Source organism: Lepus europaeus, chromosome 7, assembly GCF_033115175.1.
Source record: "Lepus europaeus isolate LE1 chromosome 7, mLepTim1.pri, whole genome shotgun sequence".
Taxonomy (NCBI): Eukaryota; Metazoa; Chordata; class Mammalia; order Lagomorpha; family Leporidae; genus Lepus; species Lepus europaeus.
This window is the reverse complement of record NC_084833.1, coordinates 13002148-13028626: the sequence shown is the minus strand read 5'-3', so window position 1 is coordinate 13028626 and position 26479 is coordinate 13002148. Positions and strand designations below refer to the sequence as shown.

The window sequence follows — 26479 nt, the reverse complement described above, 5'->3', positions numbered from 1 at the left end:
GCGGCCATTGGAGGGTGAACCAACGGCAAAGGAAGACCTTTCTCTCTGTCTCTCTCTCTTACTATCCACTCTGCCTGTCAAAAAAAAAAAAAAGGAGTACAAGGTGGCCCAAGTCCTTGGGCCCCTACACCTGTATGGCAGACCTGGAAGAAGCTCCTGGCTTCTAGCTTCATATTGGCCCAGCTTCAACTGTCGTGAACATTTTGAGAATGAACCAGTGGATGGAAGACCTCTCTCTGTAACTCTGCCTTTCAAGTAAATCTTTAAAAAGAAAATTACTTTTGTAAGAATCTGATGTTGTCAAAAAGGACTCACTTCTTTTTTTCTTTTTTTTTTTTTCAAGATTTATTTATTTGTAAGAGCTACACAGAGAGAGGTCCTCCATCCCGATTGTTCACTCCCCAGTTGGCTGCAAAGGCCAGAGCTGCGCTGATCCAAAGCCGGGAGCCAGGAGCTTCTTCCAGGTCTCCCATGCAGGTGCAGGGGCCCAAGGACTTGGGCCTTCTTCTGCCTTCCCAGGCCATAGCAGAGAGCTGGATCAGAAGTGGAGCAGCTGGGTCTTGAACCGGCACCCATATGGGATGCCGGCGCTTCAGGCCAGGGTGTTAACCTGCTGCACCACAGTGCCAGCCCCATTCACTGCTAACATATTGCCTTTACTTAAGTCAAATAAGCTATTCTAAGTATGAAAGCCAAATTCTGATTTTAAATTTTTATTATTTATTGCTCACAGGAGAAGGGCCCACCTCATTTTATACAGCCTTAGAATTTGAAGAAATGTAGGATAATACAGATAATAACAACAGACTGTGTATGTACCTGTGCACAGTGTTTCATATGACAGCTGAAACAGAACTGCACTGGAATTCGGTTTTACCTAGTGGTTACTCTGTAGATGATCAAATTCATGGTACAGTGATTCTTTGCAGCAGTATTCAGTTGTTAAAACAGCTATGCCTACATCTCTTTTTCATATCTCTGTAGATCTGACCATCTTTCTGAAACTATTTAGCTTCTTTTAACTTAGATCAAAATGTTAGAATTATGTGAATCAAAAATAGATGTATTTGGCTTACTTAGCATTGCATTTGCAATGATTTATTTGCAATGAGAAGTACTAAGAATAATGTCATAAATTTTATCTAATTTTTTCACTTCTTGTTTCTGTTATATCTATAAAAACATGGATTTTTTTTATTTAAAGACATTTACCTTCTGTTCAATGGCTGTTTTTATAATTAGTAGATACACATGGCTCATTGTAGTTAACTGTAAACTTAAAAAGAATGGTATGTTTTCATCTAGATCCCAAGGAAGAGAAAGAGGAAGAAGACGATTCTGCCCTCTCTCAGGAAGTTTCCGTTGCTGCAACCAGACCTGGCCGGGGCTGGCGCAGTAGTAGCAGGACATCAGCCTCTCGCCATCGTGACACAGAGAATACTCGAAGCTCTAGGTCCAAGACTGGCTCATTGCAGCTCATCTGCAAGTCAGAACCAAATACAGATCAGCTTGATTATGGTACAGTGCAAGTAGAGTATGGTTACTCAGTAGTCAGTTGGTATTTTATCTTAAATATATGTTGGGAGTGGGCGTTTGACATAGCTGCTAGGACATTGCCCTGTACCCGCACCCTGTATTGGAGTTCCTGGGTTTAAGTCCTGGCTCTGCTGCCATTCCAGCTTTCTGCTAATGTACACCCTTTGAAGCAGCAGGTGATGGATCAAGTGGTTGTGTCCTTTCCACCCACATGAGAAACTTGTATTTAGTTCTTGGTTCTTGGCTTCAACTTGGCCTAGCCCTGGCTGTTGAAGGCATTTGGGGAAATGACCCTGTGATGAATAATATCTCTCTCTCACTTTCTCTCTCTTTCCTTGTCTTTCTGTCTTTCAAATAAATATATTTTTTAAAAAATGTAATGCTGAGGGGCCGGTGCTGTGGCATAGAAGGTTAAGCCATTGCCTGCAGTATCGGCATCCCATATAGGTGCCAAACAGTCCCGGCTGCTCTGCTTCAATCCAGCTCCTTGCTAATGTGCCTGGGAAAGCAGCCCAAGTACTTGGGCCCCTGTATTTGTTCACTTGGAAGTCCTGGAAGAAGCTCTTGGTTCCTGGCTTCAGCCTGGTCTACAGCCCTGGCCGTTGCTGCCATATGGGGAGTGAACCAGCAGATGGAAGATCTTTCTTTCTCTTTCTCTGTACTTCTGAGTTTCAAGTGAATAAAATAAATCTTTAAAATAAATAAAAGTAATGTTGAGCAGCTCAACTTTTAGGGACAGGTATGATGTCCAAAATATCCTACATATACCTAAAGTTTGGTTTTGGCTTTTTTTTTTTTTCCAGAAGTTGCAGAAGAACATCAATCTCCAGGTGGCATTAGGTAAAAAATATTTCATATTTAAACCTTCAGGAACAGTAGAGCACTAACAAAGTAAATGATTCGGAAGTTACTTTCTAAAATGCATTTTGAGCCATAAGAAAAGCTTCACTTTTGATATTAAATTTAGGTTCCACATTGATGATTAGAGCTTTAACCATGTAACCTTAATATAGTTTATAAACTGTCTTGAGTTCCTTCTGTGTTCTTACTTGTTTTGTACTAGGCACTAATGTGAAATGTAGGTGTTTTGATGAGGATTTAAAAATTTTATCATTATCTTCCAAGGTAAATCTTGGTTATGTTCTGTTAGATCTTTTCTGATCACATTGCCAGACATAGTCGATTGTTTTTTAGTTCTTAGTGCCATTGGGTAGTGATCTTCCTATCTTTGTTTTATAAAGTGGTAGCATATCTAGGATTTATATTATTTTGCTCCGTTTATTATTCTTCAGATAAAGTAGTTAGATAAGGAGGAAAATTTTAGACAACTTCATGTGAATTCTTGACTACCTCTACATAAATTACCAAAAATAGTCCACTCAGTTGTGATTCTTCAACCAGAATTTCTCGTTTCTGTTTTCTTCTAGTAGTGATGAGGAAGAGGAGGAGGAAGAAGAGATGTTAATCAGTGAAGAGGAAATACCATTTAAAGATGACCCAAGAGATGAGACCTACAAACCCCACCTAGAAAGGCATGTGTCCAATTTTACTAGATACCTCAGTGAAAAATAAGTAGGAAAGCACTGTTGTATGCTTTTATTTTGTCCTGTTACCAAACTAATAGTTATAGAATTAATTTTAAGTAATTAACTTTGTATTTGTTTTACAGATAATTATTAGTTTCTAGTACAGTCCTCTCTTCCATTTGTAAAACTTTATATTAATCATACACGATAACTGTAATGTTGTCTACATATTTTATCTTAATATGGTCTTGAAAATTTTTTGGATTCTTTTATTCTTTTTGTCTAATTTCTTTTCACTACTAAAATGAGATCTGATTTTCAAGAATCTTTAACCTGAGATGAGGAAGGGTCATCCTGTAGGTGTCAGATACATGCATCATGACTGTGCATGTGAGGGATAGTTTGATGGGAAATCTTACATTTCATGAGCTGAGATTCATAATTTTATAATTAAACAATGTTAACACTAAACTTTAACCTGTTTGAAAACATACCTTGTATGATGCCAATGTTAAACTAAATTTGTGTTTTCAGGGAAACCCCAAAGCCACGGAGAAAATCAGGGAAGGTGAAAGAAGAGAAAGAGAAGAAGGAGATTAAAGTGGAAGTAGAGGTAGAGGTGAAAGAAGAAGAGAATGAAATTAGGGAAGATGAAGAACCTCCTAGGAAGTGAGTAGGCAATTAATTATAAAAATGGAAGTTAGTGGGTTTTGAAGCCATTAATGGAATAAAGGATTGGAATGAGAATGGATATTGACATAAGCTTACTTCAAAATATGTATCTTTTTAACTTGGAAAATTTTAGCCTAAAGCATCTGACGCTTTCATTCAAGCGACTGCTGATGTTGAAGTTTCAACTTTAATTCAAAGCAGTCCAAATGAGCAAGGAACAAACACAGTAGCTATAGAGATGCAGAAAGAGTGGAGACAACAAGAAAAAATATGGCAAATGTAGATCCTCAAAAGAATGACAAAGCAAATGTTGTAATAACCATAATTGGATAAAAAGATTTTCTGCCTAACCATTTCTCATTGCAGAAAATTTTAAGTGTATAGGCTTTTTGGCTTTGGGAGAAAGTAGTTTAGATGAGAGACTCTTACTCTGTGTTTTTACCTTGACTAAATTCAGATGATAGACTTCATTTTAGCAACTCTTGAATTAATAACATTTGAGATGTATCCAAATCCTCTGTAACAATGCATAGTTTATGGAAGGTGTGTATTTAATTTGTGATGTGGAACGATTTGACAGACATTACTTCAGAAAAAATCTAGCTTGATTTGCCAGATACTAGTTCCTTTGGTATAATATATTCTGGGTTATCCTTTGCATCTGGTACCTACTCTTTGACCTTGAGTATAAGTCTTCCGCCATCTTTCATTCTATAACTTTCAGTCTAGAATATATGCATAATTACACTGTCTTTAATTATAGGAGAGGAAGAAGACGAAAAGATGACAAAAGTCCACGTTTACCCAAAAGGAGGTAAGGAATATATACCCCTGTTTTATACCTTATTTTTGTGCTAGCCACTTTACATTTTAAGAAGAAGAATCCTGTAGAATTGAATATATATGAATATGTGTATATAAACACTTCATATAAGTTTTTGACGTACAGATAAATTTATTTTTATTTTCATTGCTAGATCCTAAGAATTCTAAGAATTTTTATGCTTTTATCTTCTTGGAGTTAATGGTTAATTTTTTGCTATTTTGAAGCTCTGTCAAGCATACTGCAATTCCTGGTTACTTCCAACAAAAATTCTATGCACACCATATACTAGTAAAGAGATTTTAAAGATATATTTAATTGTTTGAAAGACAGAGTGATACAGAAAGGGAGCAAGAGAGAGATCAGTCTTTTCATCCACCATTGGTTTACTCCCTAAATGGCTGTAATGTGGCTAAGGCTGGGTGGATCAAAACCTAGGAGCCTGAAACCCCATCCTGGCCTCCTGCATGGAAGACAAGGACCCAAGTACTGGGGCTATTATCCAGTGTGTTTTCCTAGGCACATTAGCTGGGTAGGAAGTGGTGTAGCCAGGACTCAGACCGGCTCTCCAGTAAACTCACTGCACCATTATCCTGTGCCACTAGTAAGGAGATTTTAATTGTTCATACTGTGAAATAACTTTCTTATAATACAATTCAAGTTAAAGGCCACTGTAGAAAATGCCACTTTCCTGTTAACTGTTCACTTAAATTTTGTTACTAGGAAAAAACCTCCAATCCAATATGTCCGTTGTGAGATGGAAGGATGTGGAACTGTTCTTGCTCACCCTCGTTATTTGCAGGTCAGTGAAGTTGTTTCTGTAAGATGGTCTTTAAGGCTTTAAGTGACTAAGACCTTGAGCCTTTCCTTTGAATCTTGGAATATTATAGTATTTCCCAATGCATTGTAAATACTTTTAGGAGGTGATTGTAACAAACATCAAGACACAGAGTAGCAGGTTTTATTTTAATGTATATTTTTAAAAAAATAAAGTCAGCAGCTCAAACTGATGATTTCTTAAATACTGTTTCTGAATAAAAGATTTTTAATTTGTGCTTTTTGTTTTTCTCAAATGAGTACTTTTTAAATGAATAGAGATAACAGTTTATGTTCGGACCTGACAGAATACATGAAAATGAAATACTGTCTAGAAATCTATATTTGATCTTCTTCAGTATTACATAATGGAGCTTGAAGTATTTAAGTACATCTCCTAGGATCACACTGCTAGTGAATGACAAACCCAGTTTGGAATCCATTTCTGTATATTTCTATAACCTGTGATCTTAACCATTTGATTATACTACCTTGTATCTATATACAAAGTAACTAGTTGGTTTTCATTCAGCACTTTGGACTTAGCAAAGAAAAAGATCTTTTAGGTACCTTTAATTTGTATCACTTTTCATATTTTATTATTGTAGCACCATATTAAATACCAGCATTTGCTGAAGAAGAAATACGTATGTCCCCATCCCTCCTGTGGACGACTTTTCAGGCTCCAGAAGCAACTTCTGCGACATGCCAAACATCACACAGGTAATTATTTAAATAAAATATTTATCAACTAGGAGAGGCTGCTGTGTGCTTCATGTTTTATTATTATTTATTAATTTATTTGAGGTACAGAGAGTGAGACAGTGCTCTCATTCACTTACTCAGTCCCAAAATTTCCACAGTGGCCAGGGTTGTATAGTGCCAAAGCTGAGTGGCAGAAACTCAGTTCACATCTCTCCATGTGTGTAGCAGGAACCCAAATATTTGAATCATCACTGTTGTCCAGTGATTTAAAAAAAATTTTTTTATTATTTTTATTTGAAAGGCAGACAGAGATCTTCCATCTGTTGTCTTGTTCCCCAGATACCCACAATAGGTAGAACTGGGACAGGCTGAAGCCAGAAGCCCAGAACTCAATCTGTCTCCATGTGGGTAACAGGGACGCACATACTTGAGCCATTAACTGCCGCCTCTCACAGTATGCATTATCAGGACGCTGGAATCAGAAAGAGAGTCAGGACTCAAAACCAGACACTCTGCTGTGGGGTGTAGGCGTCTGTCTTAAGGGCTGAGCCAAAAACACCTGTCCCAGTATCTAGTAATTTTCAATAAAAACATTCAGAACTGTTGTGGTCATTATATAGTAAATTTATGCTGAGTACTTATTTGACCATGGGCTTGCCAAGTGATAAGGAAATATATGAGCACAGGCTTCTTTGTCCCATAGATTCTATACTTACCTACCAAATTAATCAGAAATCCTATAGAATAGGAGGTATGTGTGTGTTGGGAATGGGGGCGGTGAATGTGACCATATAGACGGAAATGGTTGAATGGTGCAGAAGCTAAAAGGCAGGAGAATGAAGAAAAATGCAGATACTTTTTGCGTATATTTGATTGTAGGAAGCTGAAATTGTTTTGTCTTGGTAATACTTTTTAAATCTGAAATAGAATATAATTATCATTTCTGATTTGGATCATTTTCTTCAAAGAAATGCTGGTTTTTGTTTGGTTTGGTTTGAATGCCAGATTCTTCATTATATAAGCGTTTTCACCTATGAAACCCATTTAAAGAATAAGACTCCTGGCCAGAGCTCTGTGGTGCAGTGGGTTAAACCGTGGTGCTGGCATCTCATTTGGTTGCTGGTTCAAGACCCACCTGTTTCACTTCAATCCAGTTCCCTACTTAGGTGCCTAGGAAAGCAAAGGAAAATGACCCAACTCCTTGAACCTCTGCACCCACCTGAGAGGCCCAGAAGAAGCTTCTGGGCTCGTCCTGGACTAGCTCCTGTCATTGCAGCCATTTGGGGAGTGAGCCTTCTGGTGGAAGATTCTCTTGCTTGCTCTCTCTCTTAATTCTGCCTTTCAAATAAATGAATATGAATAAATCTTAAAAAAAAAAAAAAAAACTGAAAACTGTGGAAAATGTAATTGTTTACTTGCCAAACAATTTACCCAGCATCTGGATTAGTGGTAAGATTGAAATTGGAATTTCATTTCTCATATTTCTGTTTTTTACTCTGTATGTTGTTTACACATTGAAACCAGCATGGCTTATACTCTAAAATGACCTCCCTAATGTCTCTAAACAACACACTAACCACATTATTTTTCTTCTTAGATCAAAGAGATTATATTTGCGAATATTGTGCTCGGGCCTTCAAGAGCTCCCACAACCTGGCAGTACACCGGATGATTCACACTGGCGAGAAGCCATTACAGTGAGTTATATACTGATAAACCCCTGGGTGAGAGGTGCATATACCCCACATTAAGATTTTCCCCTTTGCAAATGTTTCGCTTGCTACAGCTGTTTATTTTCAATGGATTAAAGTGACCTTTTTCTTCATTTTACTGTGTTTTGCAAGCAGAGTATTTAGTAAAGTTTTCTAGTCCTTCATAAGAAGTATATGTTATTATCATGTATTTGTGTGAGCTCCAAAGTCTCACCTGACCCCTAAATAAGAGCTGTCTTTATTCTTTATTTGATCAGCCATTTCCTCTTCCACTCTCCTTAGATGTGAGATCTGTGGATTTACTTGTCGACAAAAGGCATCTCTTAATTGGCACATGAAGAAACATGATGCAGACTCCTTCTACCAGTTTTCTTGCAATATCTGTGGCAAAAAATTTGAGAAGAAGGACAGCGTGGTGGCACACAAAGCAAAAAGCCACCCTGAGGTGCTGATTGCGGAAGCTCTGGCTGCCAATGCAGGCGCCCTCATCACCAGCACAGATATCTTGGGCACTAACCCAGAGTCCCTGACACAACCTGCAGATGGTCAGGGTCTTCCTCTTCTTCCTGAGCCTTTGGGAAACTCAACCTCTGGAGAGTGCCTGCTACTAGAAGCTGAAGGGATGTCAAAATCGTATTGCAGTGGGACAGAACGGGTGAGCCTGATGGCTGATGGGAAGATCTTTGTGGGAAGCGGCAGCAGTGGGGGCACTGAAGGGCTGGTCATGAACTCGGATATACTCGGTGCTACCACAGAGGTTCTGATTGAAGATTCAGACTCTACTGGACCTTAGTGGGAAAGAAGACTTTGGGCACTGGAACAGCTCAGACTTTGTATTTAAAAGATAAAAGGACAAAAAAATTTTAAAGCATTTAAGATCTAGTAAAATAACTGAAGGGCCTGCTTTTTCCATTGTGGATCACAGCACACATAGACCCCATCCCTTGTCCCTCCCTCTGTTGCCCCCTTACAAAAATTGATGTTGCCTTTACCAAGAAGGTAGACAAAAATGAAGCAGCAGCAACTCTTAAAGTGAGGGGTATCCTCATACTCAGTTCCGGCCAGTGGCAGACTTCCTGCTCATGGGCATATTCCCTTTTCCAACCTATAACTCTGATGTGCTCTGGATCAGCTTTTGACTCCTAATAGTGTATTACTATCTTCTAAATCCCTTCTCCTCTATTGCTGCCCTATGGTTCTGGCTTCTACCCACTGCAGCACACTTATCCTCAAATATTAATTCTAATCTCTGGAGGCTGGCAGCTTGACTTGGCACTTTAGGACCCCTTAGTAGGGTGAGCTGTTAAAACAGCACACATCTCACCCTTTCTTCCTCCATTCCCCACTGGGTTTTGGAAAGGAAGGATACATGGGGACCATCTCCCTTCTCTTTGATCCCAGCACCTCAGTCCCCCTCTCGAACCTCCATATAGCTCTTAATGGTGCTCACTTGCTTGGAAGCAGGCTCCCAAGAGGGAGGGGGCTGCCCTCTACACAGTCCCTTTGACTAAGACAGGGCTCTCTATCAGTGAGACAGTGAGAAAAGTCCCAGGCTAATGGCAGAAATTTGCACTTTGAACATGTGTGTTTTTGTGTTGTGGAACCTGAGATTCCTTATTTATTAACGGAAAGTCTGATTTTTTGGGGGTGGGGAGGGTCTTTGTTGCTATATTTTGTGGGGCTGGGAGAGATTAGATTATTTTGAAATGGGATCCTTTCCACAGGAGGTACTCTGAAGGCAAGGCATAGGGTGGAAGAAGCACAGCCAGCCTCTAAAATCATAGCTCTCCAGTGGCCTTTAAAGAAAGCTGGTCCTCAGCACTAACAAAATCACTACAATAGCCTACTGTTTTTTTGTCAGCCTTCTTAGGGGAAGGATAATAGGTTTATGGTAACTAGTGTGCTCTTTGACATTTGTAGAGCGTTGAGATTTAGGAATTTTGAGGGGATGTCAGAGGGTTCAGGGTCTGAATTACAGATAAAAGATTTCTCTTGTAAATTCTTTTTTGTTCCCATTGTTTCTTTACATATACCTTCCTATTGGCTCAACTCTGGCCCCTTGGCTTCCTTTTTGTTTTTTGCTTTGCTTTATCATTGGTTCATTCCAGCTCCTTATTAGTTAAGAATACTGCCATTAGTGAAGGAACAAAGTCTATGAGTCCCTGAAGCTTTAAGTCAAAGAAAACTGCTGTTTCCCTTTTAGTAACGCTTCAGAAGAGGAGAAACTTCAATGGACAAGCTAATCTTTATAATAAAGGCTTTGACTTTCACTTGAAATTCTGGGAATTACCACTTCCCTTGATATAGGAATTTTCATGGGGGTGTAGAAGTTCATAACTCCCGGAAGACTAAAAACCTATTTGGGCTCATTTTTAGAGAATGAGAGGATGATTCCTATCCTCCTATGTACCTCAGAAGTTGGAATTGAAGACTTGCCCTATTCATTGTTTATTGTCACAAGTGTATGATGGCTGTTGGAAAGAATGAAGGTTTGCTGAGAACAAAATAAGGAACATCTTGTTTTTCACAAACACTAAAACTACGAAATTTATCAGTTTTCTCTTTGATTTATTTTTTCCCGGAAAGAAGGATAATAAAATGTCATCTCTGAAAGAGACTTACTGTACAACCCACTGTGTCAGTGGTTGGGATGCCAGGGAACAGGGAGTGAGACACCTACAGTGAACAGTCTTAAATGCACTATTGTTTCTTAGAATGACCCTTCAATGTGGGGGTAGAAAATAAAATAAGGGTAGAAGGGATGTAGAATATGCTCTCCTGCCCACAGTAAGAATTCAGAGTTGACTTTGATTTAAAAATATTTTAAGATTGGATGGATCTACAGCAAAGTTGTTCCACTCGCAAATAAGTCCATTTTGTACTAGCTATCATCTATGTTCCACACTTAGCGTTGTCTTTGTTACATGTAAACTTTGTCTCCATAAGTTTTCATTTGCAGTGGTTAGTCATCAGATAGCCACCTACACAAAAGCAAACTACAGTTTTTTTATCTTCTCTGAGATGGGGGAAAATACATTGTTCTCCTTTCCTATACTACAAAAAGCAACTAAATAGTCCTAATAATTAGGAATTTCCTATTCTCTGCTCTTTTTTTCTTTTTCAGAACTATCATTGCCTACAGTAAATTATTGTAGCATTTTGCAGTAGATTTTAAAATGTTTTTCATGAACTTTTTATTTTCCTTTTGAGAAAGGGGTGCTAGCATAGGTAAAGAGTTTGTGTAAGTAAACTAAAGCCTTCTTCCCATTTCCCTTCTGTTCTCCATGGTGTTTCATTGTACTTCCAGAAACATCTTCTAGTCTTAAAATTTACATTTCATTCTCTTTTATTAGTCAAATTCTGTACCTTTTAAGTAACTCTTAACCGCTGCATATTATCCATCTTGAATTGGCAATTCTAAAGTGATAATCGAGTTTAGGTACAGCTAGAGCCGTGGTTCCCCTTTGTGATTGCCCAGGGTTATTTTGCATAATTAGACTCCTTAATGTGCTTCGGAGAGTTAAGACAAAAATTGGTTGGGAGTACTGGAATGAAAAAAAAATTACTAAAGTATAGAAAACATCCACATAGAGCACTTGAACCTCCTTGTTGTCTGGAGGAAAAAAATATATGGACTACCAACCCAACTATGGTTATTACAGTCTCCTTGTTTGAAGTACCGTATTTTCCTCTGTCTTTTTCCCACTTTCCAATGTACTCAAGAAAATTTAGAAAATTGTAATGGATCAATTTAAAGTTTTATTTCCGAAAAGCCTTTTTTGCCTGTTGTAATGTGCAGGACCCTTCTCCTTTGATGGGAGAGACAGGTAGTTACCTGAATCTAGGTTGAAAAGGTTATGTAAAAAGAAATTATAATAAAAGGGATACTTTGCTTTTCAAATCCTTGTTTTTCTCTTAATCTAGGTAAGGCATATTCAAAATAAGTATGTAAAGTAGAAAAATAAAAGTCTTCATGGAAGCAACTTGTCTTCCCTGGTTGTACTGAGTTACAGTTATCCAAGGGGTAAAACTATGGATACTGCTAAGTGAAGAGACCCAAATGCCATTAGAGCAGGTTAATGTGGGGTATTCTGTTTTCCACTCTTGTTGAGAATCCTATGGATCAATTCTTGATTTGTAAGGCTAAAATGCCATGATTCGGTGATGGTTTAGTTGATTCAGTTGTGCTCTAGAAAGCAGCCATCATATTGATCTAGTGGAGTGAAGATTAAAGATGCTTTAATATTAGTTTCACTCTGATAATAAGAGAACCTTGATAGTGTACAGTATCAGTGCTTTTTCACAAAACCCAGTGCTCATAATCAAATAACTATCTTTAAGAAAAAGAAAAAACTAATCCCTATAACATATTTCCAGGCCTCACTTCTTTCCTTTCATATACCTGGTCTTTAATTTACTTATGTAAATTTGCTCCTGAGGTGGCATGTGTTTCAAAGCTGATTGATTAATTTGAGGATGAAACTTGCAACTCTTACCCAGTTAGCATCATGCTCTGAGGTATAATACGATAGAATGATTTCACTCCTTTTCTCTGGTTTTCTTAAGAAGCATGAATTGGGTAGGGAGGAAAAAGAAAAGCATGTTGTCACTTGAGCGAGAATACCTTAGAAATGTTACCACGTTCAGGTTGGGTGTTTCCTGTCCTTTGGGGAACAGGCCTAAACAGTACTTTTCTCATCCTGTAGCTACCAGGAAAGCACCACGATTGAGATCAGAGATGCTGCCTTGGTTGATTTTTAATCAAGTATAAAAAAAATTTACAAAAGATGGGGGTTTTAAAATGCTGTGTCATATAACCTTTGTTTCTTCAACAAGATGTGAATTCCCAAAAGAAATGAGAAGTGTGGGAAAAACAACTGTGGAATCAAAGACCTCTATTTAAATATGAGCTAAGTTACTGTTTTTTGTGCACATTAATTAACTTCTTTAAGCTTCAGTTTCGTATATAAAATGGGAAAAGTAGTATTTACCCTAGAATTATTTTAAGAATCAGATAGAAATGCTTCTGACCCAGGATGCTATTATTAGTAACTTAGTATTATTGACCACTTGTCAGGCTGGAAAAAAAAAAGAAACCAATAAACAAGAAGTACATGAAAATGCAAGAGGGGGATAATAAAGTAAACTGATTATGTGTGTATATAAAATAGATTAGGCAGGGGTGTCATGAGGATTAGTGTGATAGTGACCTTGTTGCTAAGTGCAAAAGCAAAACAATGACATAGAAACAAGTGTGCCAAGTACTGAGTGGAGGAGAGGGATGGAGGCAGACGCTGCAGGAAAAAAGCTGATTAAAAAGGGCTCTTTGATTCCACAGGCACAAAAATCCACAGCCAGGAATTTGCTGCCACCTCTGAGTCAGGCAGGGGGTGGGGGTGGGGGTGCAGGATCCCATTAGAAGAGAATGCCCAGTGGATTTAGTCTGTGAGAGTCACATTTCTTATCTGGACCAGTGTAGACATAAGCAAACTCAGCTGACTTGTTTCCTGGGATAGTTGAGTTAGGGGATGGCTTTCATGGAGCATTCAGCACTGACCCCTCACCGCCGGGACCTCTGTAGCCGTACCATCTGGCTAGCGAGGAAGATTCGTTCAGACCTGACCGCTCTTACGGAATCTTACGTAAGTTACCCATTTTGCAATTGTCTGTTTTCCCTGCATCTCTCTTGATCCAGCTGTTACCATCATGTTCTAGTCACAGTACCAATTACAGAAGCCCTGAACATACAGTCACTCATATATCAAGAATGTATTATTTGGCATCCCCTTTCCCCTGAGAAAACTCATGTGACCTAATTTTCCTCCTCTAGGATGTGTAGGACATGTTCCTTGAGTGAGAAAATACATACGTAGAGTTCTGCTAAGTTTGGCTGTATACCTTAGAGACCGTTGTTAATTGGATTGCCTATTTTCTGAATTCTACCAGAATATTCATAGGCCCTCTAAGTTTGGGTTTTTCTTGCATATTGTTCTGAAGTTTTGACCTGTGTACATGGAAGAGGTTTATAGCATTGGAAGAGCAGTGTAAACTTGAGAAATTTGTAAATCCAACTGATTTCTCTTTGGATGTATTAGCTCCTGCAGATTTTAATATTGGGCATCAGAAATGTCCTGGTGTCTAAAATGGTCAACTTAAGCTATGAAGAGGATCCCCTAGAAGAATCATTAGGGACTTTTTAAGTAAGGAATTAACTGTAGAGGTTTTTAACACCACTTGCTATTGTATTTTCTAAAGGATTGAACTCACCATGGAGAGTAGGCAGTGAGGAGGGGAGGTTAGAGAAATTGTGTGATAGCTACTGTAGAAATTTTGGGAATGATCAGTGTCTTCATACTGAGACCAGTATGATTAAAATCCAGTTTCAAGAGAGTTTGAAATGGGGAGGAAAAATTCTATGTCAGTGGTTTCAACTTTTAAAAGTTGAACATTCTTCCAAGAAAAATGCCCAGATACTTCATTTCAGGTAGTGTAGAATCTTCCTAAAATCCAGTCATGAATCCCAAAAGAAGAGTTTCTGTTCCAGATTGTTTTTTTCTTTTTTTTACAACTTGCATGCTTTATGCTTCATGAAGGAGGTTTGAAAGATTTTAGGATCATTTAAGTCAGGATATTGGGGGTGATATACAGATGTAAAGTTTTCCTATATTATCATCCAGGTGAAGCATCAGGGCTTGAACAAGAACATCAACCTGGACTCTGTGGATGGAGTACCAATGGCAAGCACTGATCAGTGGAGTGAGCTGACTGAGGCAGAGCGACTCCGAGAGAACCTCCAAGCTTATCGGACCTTCCATATTATGTTGGCCAGGCTTTTAGAAGACCAGCAGGTGCATTTTACCCCAACTGAAGGTGACTTCCATCAAGCTATACATACCCTTCTACTCCAAGTTGCTGCCTTCGCTTACCAGATAGAGGAGTTAATGGTGCTGTTGGAATGTAATATCCCTCCCAAAGATGCTGATGGGACACCTGTCATTGGAGGTGATGGTCTCTTTGAGAAGAAGCTGTGGGGCCTGAAGGTGCTACAAGAGCTTTCACACTGGACAGTGAGATCGATTCATGACCTTCGTGTCATTTCTTGTCATCAAACTGGAATCCCAGCACATGGGAGCCATTATATTGCTAACGACAAGGAAATGTAGCAGTTAGACCTCTCTATTCCTGGTTTTCATTTCTGATGGAATATACATAGTTCTTTGGGGCTTCACTTTCCCACCTTAAGGTTTTTGAAAACTTTGAAAGCCATAGACATTTCCATCAAGTAGCATTAGAGATACGGACAAATCGGCAGACAAGTCTGGGATGGTGGGTACTTGTGGAATGAGGGGGTGTAAGAGTGGGAGCGGGGACAACATCCTTTGTGCTCTAATGTTTCCACCTACTAAGTAACCTTTTAAGAATTTAACAGCCTTATCAACAGAAGAGAGAGAGTTTAATTCTAGGTCTGGATGACTTTCTGAAAGGACTAAGCCAGTGATTGAGAAATCATAGACTCTGGCTAATTCAGACTCTTAGATAATCAAAGTAACAATAACTAACATTTACTGAGTATCCACTAAATTGAAACAGTATGCCAGCAGCTTTATGTATATTATGTATAACAAGACAACCTTGTGAGGAACGTGGTGATGTTCCCATTTATTTGACAGATGAGAAAAAGTTGGAACAGTTACAAATCCGAAGATTCCTGTGGGGGAAATATTAGGCCCAGCAAATTTAGGGACCTTCGAAGCTGGGGATGTATGGTGTTATGGCCTGTTTTAGAGTCCACTAATAATCTTGAATATTCAAATAGGCACAACTTATACTAGTTTGCCTTATGTGGTGCAGGGATACAGGCACTGTGACCCAAGGATTCATGCAAGATGAGTGAAATACTACTCAGGTTAAAAAGTCACAAAACTCTGTCACTACAGGTTTTCTGGACTTAGTCATAAGAGGGTGATGTAATAAGGTCTACTCTGTTCCCACTGGGAATTCCAGAGTGTCTGAAACATAACGGTCAAACCTCTGTGCTGTACAAGAAAAGGACAGTGCTGTGTGTTAAATGTTGGCATCAGTGGAAATGGTCATTTGCAGCAAAGTATGTTCCTAGTGTGGTAATGTTCTCAAGTATTGTTGATTTAGCACCAGTGAATTAAAACTTAAAATACCCGATTGAGAGCCCAAGTCAGTTCTGTTTAATTAACCAAGAGGTCTGTATTAAAAGAACCTTGAGTCTGAAGACTAGCTCCCAAAGGATGCGTGGATTGGGATTGAATGACTTTGGGCTTATGTTCCCGTATGTTCAATACATGAAGCCAATGTTACAGGAGGACTCAGGGGTCAGCTTTGTGACAGGTCAAAGGAAAGAAAGCCCTACATTTCTAGTATGTATTTGTGGCAATACAGTTGTATATAAATAAACTACCAATCAATACTTGCTTGTAATTACATTGCCCAGATTCACCTCAAAGGAAAGAGATCAGCAAATGTCAGAAGTAATTTCCTAGAGGAGGTAGGAGCTGAGTATTAAGAGTTAGCTGCATGCAAAATAGAATTCATGAGGAGAGAAAGAGGGGAAAGTAGTCTGCTCAGAACAAAGGCTGTGGTAAATATCTGTGCCCTGCTGCCACCATGGTCGTGTTGAACTTGGCATTTGTGTATTTTTCACAAAGTATAGTTCCCACTGAATGCATAGAAGCTTATTCTCCACTCAAGCTTTTCCTTATTCAGATAGCTTCTTCTGCTTAAGAGCAGCATTTTCAGTTAATAAAGTATCTTGATTATTATTATGAAGCTCTTGGATTTATCTGGATAATGCCTTTGCTTAATTGAGAAAGATGTGGCTAAAATTTCTTGATGAAAAATAACTGATTATGAACTTGTTGGGTCTGAAATGAGTGACCCCTCTCAAGGCTTTTGTGTCCAGCAGATATGGCAGGACAGACATTTAAAGCAGCAGCAGAGCCTGGTTTAAGCTCTGCTGCACTGAAGAGGAAGGAATATTTTTGTATGAGAAGCAGACTTGAGGTAGCAGAGGTACAGAAAAGGCACCAGTACTAACTGTTGAGTGGGAGGAGAGAGGATGTGTCAGTCTTGGTTAGATCGCAGAAGAGCAAGTCTGAGTGCATACACCACTGTGCTGTATCAGTTTCTCCTTCAAGAAACTTGACATAAACTCCAGAAGAAATGTGGGGAGACTGCTTAGGAAAAGATGATGTAAGGAGAAAATGAACAGTTAGCCATATAACAAAAACATAAATAGATATGAGATGTAAGTGTGCAGACTTTGAAACATACTTACCTGAAAGGAGAAATCAGATTGAAAAAGAGACTGACAATGGGCCAGTGTTCTAGAAGTGTGTCTTGTAGTAGAGAACATGATGACAACACAGTGGAAGTGCATATTTTTTAAGGAGCCACAACTAAAAAGAGATGTTCTTTAGATTTTATTCCCTTGGCTCTTAGATCCGTATATAGTTAGGATCTCTGAGAAATCATAGCTGTGTTGTGTTGTAGTTATGTTAATAAGATGCTTACATTTAGTTCCTAGCCCCTGACTCTGTAAAAAGGAACCCTTCTATCTTATTGCCTCCAGTAAAGTTTTATTTTTCTTGAGTTGGTGAATTGTATAGATGAGAGTTGATAGATTTGTTTCACATTAGCTTGAAAATTAAGCACAAATTTGAAGGCCAAGCATGGAATAAAATTAGTTTTCAGATACTCAGGTTCAAGGGAAGTGGGAGTTTTTATAAAAATGGAAAGTGTAAAGTCATAGCTCTGGCATTGCTGTTATTTCAAGCTGCTGTGGATTAAAGCCCAAGGGATGACTCATTGTTGTGACCACTGGTCAAGCGGAGAGACAGCATGAGTGGATATTTCAGCATGACATCTGAAAAGTTGTTCGAAATGATTTGTGTGTGTGTATCTTCAGCTCCTCATGAAGTACCTGAGCATCATCTTCGTCTAGTAAGGGGTCAGATAAAGATGCAGTAAGCAGAGATCTCCACCACGATGAGAAAGGGTTGTTTGGGTGAAGAGGAATGCAGGGTGGAGAGCAGAATTTGAATTTCGCTGTTGTTGATTGCCCTCCGGTGTGTAGGGGTGTGTGTGTGTGTGAGAGAGAGAGAGAGACATGCTAATGCAGTGTTTAGGCCAGGGCGTTCTCTGAAAAGAATCTTGCTGGCCTCCTGCCTCATTCTTCCCTGCACTTTAGGCATCAGCTGTAAGATTGAGCCTTGCAGATGTTGGTGCATTCAAAAGGTGAAAGATGATAAAAGCTTCATCATCGTGCAGCACAAAAGCCTCTGTGGAGATCTGAGGACTACAGATAAAGACAAAGCAAAAAGATAATTTAATCTTCTGATGAAATGTGTACAGGGTGTAAGAAATCCATGTGCCTGTGACTTTTAACATAAAGTGTTATTACTTTGATCTAGTTCTGGCACATAGCAAATAAAAGATGTACAAATGGCTAACAATAAAGTTCTTTTCTCAGCAAGACCATTGAGTTGGTTCTTTTATTTCTGTATCTTTGGATGAACAGGAGGAATTTCAAGTGATTTCAACATTGGAGGAAATGTAATCCTCCCAGCCAGGGCCAGGCTTCATCAAACATGCTGGGTAAAGCTCCATGATGCCAGGCCACTGGGCAAAACTCCCAAAGCCAGGCAGCCTTGAAAAGGTAGAATGACCCTCCACCACTAGGCCAGTGCTGCTTTGCCCTCGGAATATGTAGCCCTGTCAGGTTGCCTGAAAATGAAGATTTCCTTTTACACAGTTTGATTTTAAGTACTTGACCCCACAATGACCCTTCTGACTGAAAGAGAAGAACCCTGCCTAGCCCATTTCTAGTGAGTTTGGAGGAAGAAACCAAGCTCTGGAAAGTGATAGGAAAATATAATGAGGGGGGGATTCTGTGTTTCTATTTACACGCTCAAAGTAGTATGAAAGGGAATACAATATTATTTACCATGTTTGGCAACTCTACACTATGTCACTAATCCTGCAAATAATGTCTTTTTCACAAAGGAAATAAGAATGAGCATTAACATTAATTTGCCCAAGTTCCCTCCTGTAGCATAGCATAGAGCTAGAGGAATCATCTGTTTCTCGAGTTGAAACACAGGCTGTTCACTGCACCCAAAAGATGGCTCTTATGGTAGGTGGGGCTAGTTAGGTCCTAAAGAAGCCTCACAAGCTCTAGAGGAAACCGAGGAATCCAGCAAACTAGAACAGCACCCAGGATGTGTTAAAGCATGCATTTACGTACAGAATCATCCAACCATATATGTGCACTCTCACCATACAGGAACGAATGCAAGCTTCCTTTATTCAGTCTCCATTAAACACATAGAATGCAGTAGCCAAGGAGACTGGGCTTCTGCATCAGTGTCCCAACTAAAATGCAAGAAAGAACTAGAGCTTAAGTCCATGGGTTCCTCCACTGCACCTCCCTGCTCTGAGAGACCAACCTAATTGGAAAGAATATCTGGTATCTGTTTCTGTTTTTGCTCTCTCCTAGTAATCCTCCGGAAGATCTAGGGACAGCTTCATGACAAACCTCCCTGTCTCCCACTTCTATAACTGGATGAATGGTTCTCTCCTGAAATAATGGGAAAAGTTGGACACTGACAGTGCCACAACTGTTACTCCACCTAGGATAAGTATCATGTAAACAAAGCACTGAACTAGGATAAAGCTTCTTAAAATACACATTTTTGTTGACTTTCATTTTATTTGAAAGAGTAAAGGATTTCATCTCCCCAAATGCTTGCAATGGCTGGGGCCGGGCCAGGCTACAAGCCAGGAACCCAGAACTCCATTCAGGTCTCCCATGTGAGTAGCAGGGACTACTTGAGCCCTCACCTTCTGCCTCCCAGTGTGTACATTAGCAAGTAGATATATCAGAAGTAGAATAGCTGAGAGTTGAATCAGGCACCCTGATGAGGAATGCAGGTAACCCAAGCAGCGACATAACTGCTGTACCAAATGTCTGCTCCAGAGAAGCTTTTTAAAATACCATTCCAAGGTAGTTGTCTTCAGATGAGATCAACATTTAAGCCATACCACTAGGTAAAGGTTTGGACTGGTTTCTCTTACTTAACAATCTTTGATTCCTATCCCCAGAGTTTGGGATGACAAGAAGGTTGAAGATTATACAGATAACGAGGCTATTGGAAAAAAAGAATACCAGTGTTTCCAATCAGGTTCTAGGCTGAAAAGTTCAACCTTTCAAAAGTTGACTGCAGCACTCCAGCCAAATCCAGTAGCGGTGCATATTGATGTTGGATACAGAAATAATACAATAATAATAACTTTTCAGCAATGTTTGCTGTGTGCCAGACATTGGTCTAATTGCTTTACTGGTGTTACTCATTTTACTCCTCAGAAGCCTGAGATAGGCACAAAGATTCTTATTTTACACATGAAGAATCAGGCACAGAGCTATGCTGGTTTCCCACCCTTGAAACTCTCATGGTCTCTTGGGAAAAAAAAAAAAAACCAGCTATACAACCAACTGTGACAGAAGTCAGGAAGATAACAATGCTGTGGAAGCACAGAGGGAAGCAGGATTGGAGAGAGCTTCTCAAGAGAGGCCTTTGAAAAGTAGGGCTTGAAGGAGGACTAGGATTTTGCCCTAAGAAAAACAAGCATGGGCAAGAATTTTTTAACTATTTATTTGGAAGTCAGAGTTAGGAAGAGACAGATTCCAAATGCTTGTTCAATTCCCAGATGGCTGCAACAGGATTGTGCCAGACCAAAGCTAGGAGCTTCATTTTGGTCTCCAATGTGGGTGACAGGGGCCTAGACACTTGGGCCATCTTCTGTTGCTTTTCCCAGGCCATTAGCAGTGAGCTAGATCAGAAGTGGAGCAGCCGGGACAGGAACTGGCACCCACATGGGATGCCGGCATGCGTGGCACCAGCTTATACTGCTACACAACAATGCTGGCCACACAAGAACGTGTTAGAAGTAGCGGCAGTTGTCGGGGCCTGGCTGCTGAAAGGTATGTGAAGCTCAGGGTTCCCTGAGAGCTACAGTAGAATCCAGAGGAACCAAGTGATGACAGCTTGGAGAAGAATCGTTGAAAGGTTTGTGAAGATCAGGAGAAGGCTAGCATTAACCCTACCTGAACCATGAGCTGCTCAGGAACTGCCCAGCAACGCCCCAGCCAGTGGAGACCCAGGAGAAAGGGAAGCAAAGCGCAGTTGGGAGAGTTCATGTCCTACAGGGTTCTGGTAAGTAACGCCTCTACAATGGCCAGTGAGGCTGCAACATAGGCATAACCTGGTTTGTAGCCATATTATTTGGTTTATGACTTACATTATTACTCCTCACCATTTTAAATAAAACTTTGCCATTTTACTCTTTAATTCTTAAAAGTGGGGCCGGCGTTGGTGACACAGCAAGTTAACGCCCTGGCCTGAATTCCATACGGGTGCCGGTTTTAGTCCCGGCTGCTCCTCTTCCATTCCAGCTCTCTTCTATGGCCTGGGAAAGCAGTGGAAGATGGCCCAAGTCCTTGGACACCTGCACCCGTGTGGGAGACCTGGAGGAAGCTCCTGGCTCCTGGCTTCGGATCAGCGCAGCTCCAGCCGTTGCGGCTAACTGGGGAGTGAACCATCGGTGGGAAGACCTCTCTCTCTGCCTCTCTTCTCTCTGTGTAACTCTTTCAAATGAAAATAAATAAATCTTAAAAAAAATTCTTAAAAGATTACATTTTCCCTGAGATCTGAATGATGTGAAGGAGTCAACCAGAGTAGACCTCAGTAGGGTAAAGATTCTGTTCAATCCAAAGCCCTGAGGCAGGAAGGAATTTGCTGTTTCAAGTAACTGAAAGACAATGTCACTGAACAGGGGAGCAATGCAGGTGTCCTTCAGCCAAATCCTGCAGAAATACCTGCTGTTAAATGGTTGGCTGTATTATTTGTTGCAAAGAGGAAGAACACGCTATTGGGAACTATGGGGTGTCTCAGGAAAAGAATGCTAACTTCAGGGTCTGATTGGAGATACAGGAGATGTGTAAGGATGCAGATGTGTTCTAGTTTGGTTGTCAGTAAGTGGGGACAAGTCGGTATTTTATGGGTGGTACAGTGACTTTGCTTTAACCTGTGCTTAGACAAAATTATGAAGTGAGCTTTGTTTTTTCCTTTTATCATGGTCTCAGTGTAATTTCTGAAGTTGTTTTTATGAAATTGTTTAGGCTCACTGGGCTGTGAGCCTCAGACCAGCTTATAATAATGTTGCAGTTCCAGCTGTGAACATCAGGTCAATTCTGGATGCCAGAGCCTACGCTTGTTTTCTTTCTCACTGCTAACAAGATTATGCATGGAAAGGGATCTAGATTTTATTCCAATTGCTGGACAGACAACAGGTGTACAACTCTGATAGAAAATCAGTCTACGGTTAGTGTTGCCATTTGCAACAAACAATTGGTAGATTTAAAAACAAAAGTGAGGATTGTAGAATCACCCTTACTTTCTGACAGCATCTAATTCAGAGCAAAACTATGCTTTGTTAAATCCTTGATGAAAATTAACTAACCAAGTCTAAGTCCGATAACCAGTTCTTTCTAATGCTTCCTTATTGAGGTGCTGCGGGGTCCCCCGTGATGCCTCCCTCCTTGCAATGTACCAATAAACTCAACTTTGTTTGACTACAGGTGTTGTCCTGGTGGTCTTTGGCTACAGGGCATCAGCACTGCAAAGGCATATTTCTAAAAATTTAAATAGGAAAGTAACAGTGAGGCTACAGACAGGTGAGTTTATAGAGACAAGAGTGTGGAAACAGAAACTCTAGATGAAGAGAATCTGAATTAAGACAGTAACGTGGGGGTGGAGGGAAGAAAACAGCTCTGAAAGAACATGGGGATTTGGCCTGGGAGTTTGGGAAGAAGGATGATGACTTTCAGGAAGAGAGGAACCAGAGAGCACACGCTCTCCACAGCTATGAGGATAGTGGATCAACCAGGCAGGGAACAAGGAAACAGGAGTGGAACTAGTGGCAGAGCAGGAGACTGAAAGTCTGGTCTTCAAATACTGTATTCTGAACTGAAAATGCAAGCCAGGAAGCATGGGGGAAGGAGTGGAGAATGAGTGACTGTGACTCAGGCTGGATGGGAATGCTGGAGTTCATTTCTGAAAGGCCTTGACAATCAGGCTAACAAATAGAGACTTCATTCTGTAGATTTAGATCAGTGACCTTCTTAAAGTCAGCAAAATAAGACCAAGATAAGAAGGAAGGAAAGGAGAGAGAATCCCTGTCCAAATCTAAACCCAGAGCCCACTCTGATTCTGGGGGTCCCCAAAGCAATAACAGACCTAAAGCCTGCGTGTCAGGAAAGTGCTCACTTTCCATCTCCCAATTTGGGCAAAATTGGATTTCATTTTATTATGTTTTTTTTTTTTTCCTATCTGCACTTCCAGCTCCTTCTCCATATGATTAACTCAGGTCAAACCCCACGTCCTCTTCCTTGTGAAAATGTCTGATCCATAGCTCTATAACACTGCTCTCTCTCTGCCATGAATGTGCCTTATATATCGTCTACTATCACTACTGCTTCTACTACTGATAATTACCGATTCCTACCACTGCTACTGCCAATAATAATAATATTGAGCCCTGACACTGAACTAGGTGTTTTGCTCCTAACAGCTCTTTGCAATTACACATTTTAGCTCTGCTAAAAATTGCAGAGCTGATAATTGGCAGAGCAGGGACTTGAATTGAGGTATATGGATATGCAAGGCATATTTATTCTTTGCGTAACTATAATACTCCTTAAAACATTGTGTATTTGTGTGTATGCCTCTCTCCTGCTGGAGTACAGGCTCTTGGAGGTGTGTCTTCCCTGGCATATGGTAGGTCTTCACCAAATGTTACCTGGATAAGTGGAGGAAAGGAATGCGGTTGCTGTGTCATGGCATAAACACAATGATTTTGTATGGCACACTGGGGTAAGCCGAGTGAACTGAGTGAATCTGGATTCCAGGAAGAAGCTACTCCAGGTCGGAGGGAAATGGACCATGGTAGGTAGAGTGTGTCTGGCAGCCTCAGTACATACTTGGGTTACCGTGGTTTTGAAGAGACTAATACATCTTGGATACCTGTCAGGTAGTTTGTGCTTTATATCAGGGAGGGAATTAATATTTTAGGCTTGTGAGCCCATAAGATCTCTATTACAAGCATTTAACTCTGCCATTGTAACATGGAAGCAGAGGCAATGCATAAATGAATGAGCGTGGCTGTGTTCCAATAAAACTGTTTACAAGAGGCACCTGGCATGTAGACCATGTTTGTTGACCCCAGTTTTATATGAATATATGTTTCAGAGACTAGATCCTTCTTCTCTCAGCCCTGTTTTTAATTTTGATGAAATTCAATGTATTAATTTGTTATTTTATGGATTGTGCTTTTGGTGTCATATATAAAAATCTCTGTCTAACCCAAGGTCACAAAGATTATTTGTCCTTTCTTTCCTCCTTCATTTATCTTTGACACTTAGTAAAGGATTATTCTTTGTGAAGAATGAATGAATCTTTTTTAACAATGAGTGAATGAATGAATGATTTAAATGAAAAAAGGGGAGTTCTTTCTTCCTTCTGATTCCACCCAACCTAGTTTTCCCAAACCATGAATCTCAACAGAAATTCCTAGGATTTAGATCAGCTTTCTGAGCTCCCAAGCTGGCTGCTTGGTTTACCTGTATTTTAGTAATTCACAATCTTTCAACGGTATAGCTATTCTATTTACAACATACACGCTGCACTTCACACTGCGCCGATCCGAAGCCAGGAGCCAAGTGCTTCCTCCTGGTCTCCCATGTGGGTGCAGGGCCCAAGCACTTGGGCCATCCTCCACTGCCTTCCTGGGCCACAGCAGAGAGCTGGACTGGAAGAGGAGCAACCAGGACAGAATCTGGTGCCCCAACCAGGACTAGAACCTGGGATGCCGGCACCGCAGGTGGAGGATTAGTCAAGTGAGCCGCGGCGCCAACCACACACTGCACTTTTACCTACACCCTCAATCTGCCTTTTTTTTTTTTTAAATTACTGCAACAAAATTTTTAAATTAAGTTCAAATTTATTTTTCATGCTCTGCTCAATTTTTTGGCAACCAGACAATATCTGGTTTAGTTCAGCCTTTCTCCTTGGGGTAAAGAGAACAATGCTTAGCAAGGATGGCATTTGGAACAAGCCTAACGCTATGGATAGCGAGATTGTGGTAGAGAGAAGGAGTGGGCTTGGGAGGTGGGGCTCACTGGTTTACAAAGCCCACCCTGGTGAGTCTCCTACCACCAAAGTGCAACTTGGTATTCATTTCTCTTTATTTTTTAAAAAAACATACATTATTTAACGTAACTATATATCTTACAAGATCTTGAAAAATGAGTTCATTAAAAGGAATATAATGGGGCCAGTGCTGTGGTATAGTAGGCTAATAACCACCTGTGGTGCTGGCATCCCATATGGGTGCCAGTTTGTGTCCTGGCTGCTCCTCTTCAGATCCAGCTCTCTGTTGTGGCCTGGGAAAGCAGTAGAAGATGGCCCAAGTCCTTGGGCCCCTGCACCTGTGTGGGAGACACGGAGGAAGCGCCTAGTTTCTGGCTTCAGATTGGCTCAGCTCTGGCTGTTGCAGCCATTTGGGGAGTGAATCAGAAGATAGAAGACCTTTATCTGTCTCTCCCTTTCTCTTGTCAGTAACTCTACCTCTCAGATCATAAATCTTAAAAAAAAAAAAAAAAGATTATAAAAGTAGAAAACTAAAGTTGATTTAGCAAAAAAAAAAAAAAAAAAAAAAAAAAAAAAAAAAAAAAGGTGGAGAGGACCAAAAATTGATGCTAAGCTCTCTGGGAGCTGAAATAGAGGAAGACCACTGTTTTTGTTTTGTTTTTAATTGTGACATCCCTAAGAACATTTTATAAGCACCAGAGCTGCTGCAGTACTCTGTTTTATTTGACTTACATTGTCACTTAGATAGCAGCAACCAGCTGTCCAAGAGGAGCTTATTCTGGGAAGGACATTGCGTAATGCCCAAGGAACAACTTCCTGATAGTGCTCCACCGTCTCCATTCTGTCGTCAGCGGGGATGGAATTACTGCAGCTTCTCCACCCTGTTACTCAGAGTTCTAAATGGAATCTGGGGACCTGATGGTCACAAAATGCTACTAGAGTTCCCTTTCTCGTCCCTTTTATTTGTCTGTTCATTTATTTATTTAATATAGGAATGGACACTTGGTACAGCAATTAAGATGCTGCTTCAGACAGCTACATTCCAGATCAGAGTGCTTGGGATCAAGTTCTGGCTCCACTCCTGATTCCAACTTCCTGCTAATGCGCACAAGGGGAAGTGATGACTCAAGTGGTTGGATCCCGGCTCCCAGTTAACCTACTTGCCTAGAATATTTTGAAACAGTGAAAACTGAGTCTTATTTATCTTTGTATTTACCATAACACGTACACTGGGGAAACAGGGCTTACAACTGCTTTATTAATAAAATAACAATATCTTTAAGAATCCCAAAGGGGTAGGCAGAGTAAAAGAACTTGATAGCTTGGTCCTGTCTCCTGGATCCTCACAAGGCCCCTTATGATTTCCTTTCATTCATTCAGCAAACATTTAGAGCATTGCTGATGCTGAGCTCTGGCAATGGCTACAAAAAGCACAACACCAAAAGAGTTTAT

General features: G+C 40.1%; 2 protein-coding genes across 3 annotated transcripts in view; both read left to right on the top strand.

The window, feature by feature from the left end:
* ZFP91 (ZFP91 zinc finger protein, atypical E3 ubiquitin ligase) overlaps positions 1 to 11057 on the top strand; it is a 30056-nt gene extending 18999 nt beyond the window's left edge. The window contains exons 3-11 of one of the 2 annotated variants that reach the window (XM_062196095.1): positions 1306 to 1518; positions 2340 to 2376; positions 2967 to 3068; positions 3597 to 3731; positions 4498 to 4548; positions 5281 to 5359; positions 5982 to 6096; positions 7676 to 7775; positions 8073 to 11057. In XM_062196095.1, the coding sequence (XP_062052079.1) occupies positions 1306 to 1518; positions 2340 to 2376; positions 2967 to 3068; positions 3597 to 3731; positions 4498 to 4548; positions 5281 to 5359; positions 5982 to 6096; positions 7676 to 7775; positions 8073 to 8583 (1343 nt within the window). In that variant the 3' untranslated portion in view covers positions 8584 to 11057. Of the gene's footprint in view, positions 1 to 1305; positions 1519 to 2339; positions 2377 to 2963; positions 3069 to 3596; positions 3732 to 4497; positions 4549 to 5280; positions 5360 to 5981; positions 6097 to 7675; positions 7776 to 8072 lie in introns of both variants that reach the window. The other variant, XM_062196094.1, reaches the window with a different exon arrangement.
* A 102-nt stretch (positions 11058 to 11159) lies between these two features.
* Positions 11160 to 18324, top strand: CNTF (ciliary neurotrophic factor). Its single transcript, XM_062196096.1, has 2 exons — positions 11160 to 13432; positions 14468 to 18324. The coding sequence occupies exons 1-2, from the start codon at positions 13319 to 13321 to the stop codon at positions 14951 to 14953; spliced, it is 600 nt and encodes a 199-aa protein (XP_062052080.1). The 5' UTR covers positions 11160 to 13318; the 3' UTR covers positions 14954 to 18324.
* The last annotated feature ends 8155 nt before the right edge of the window (positions 18325 to 26479 follow it).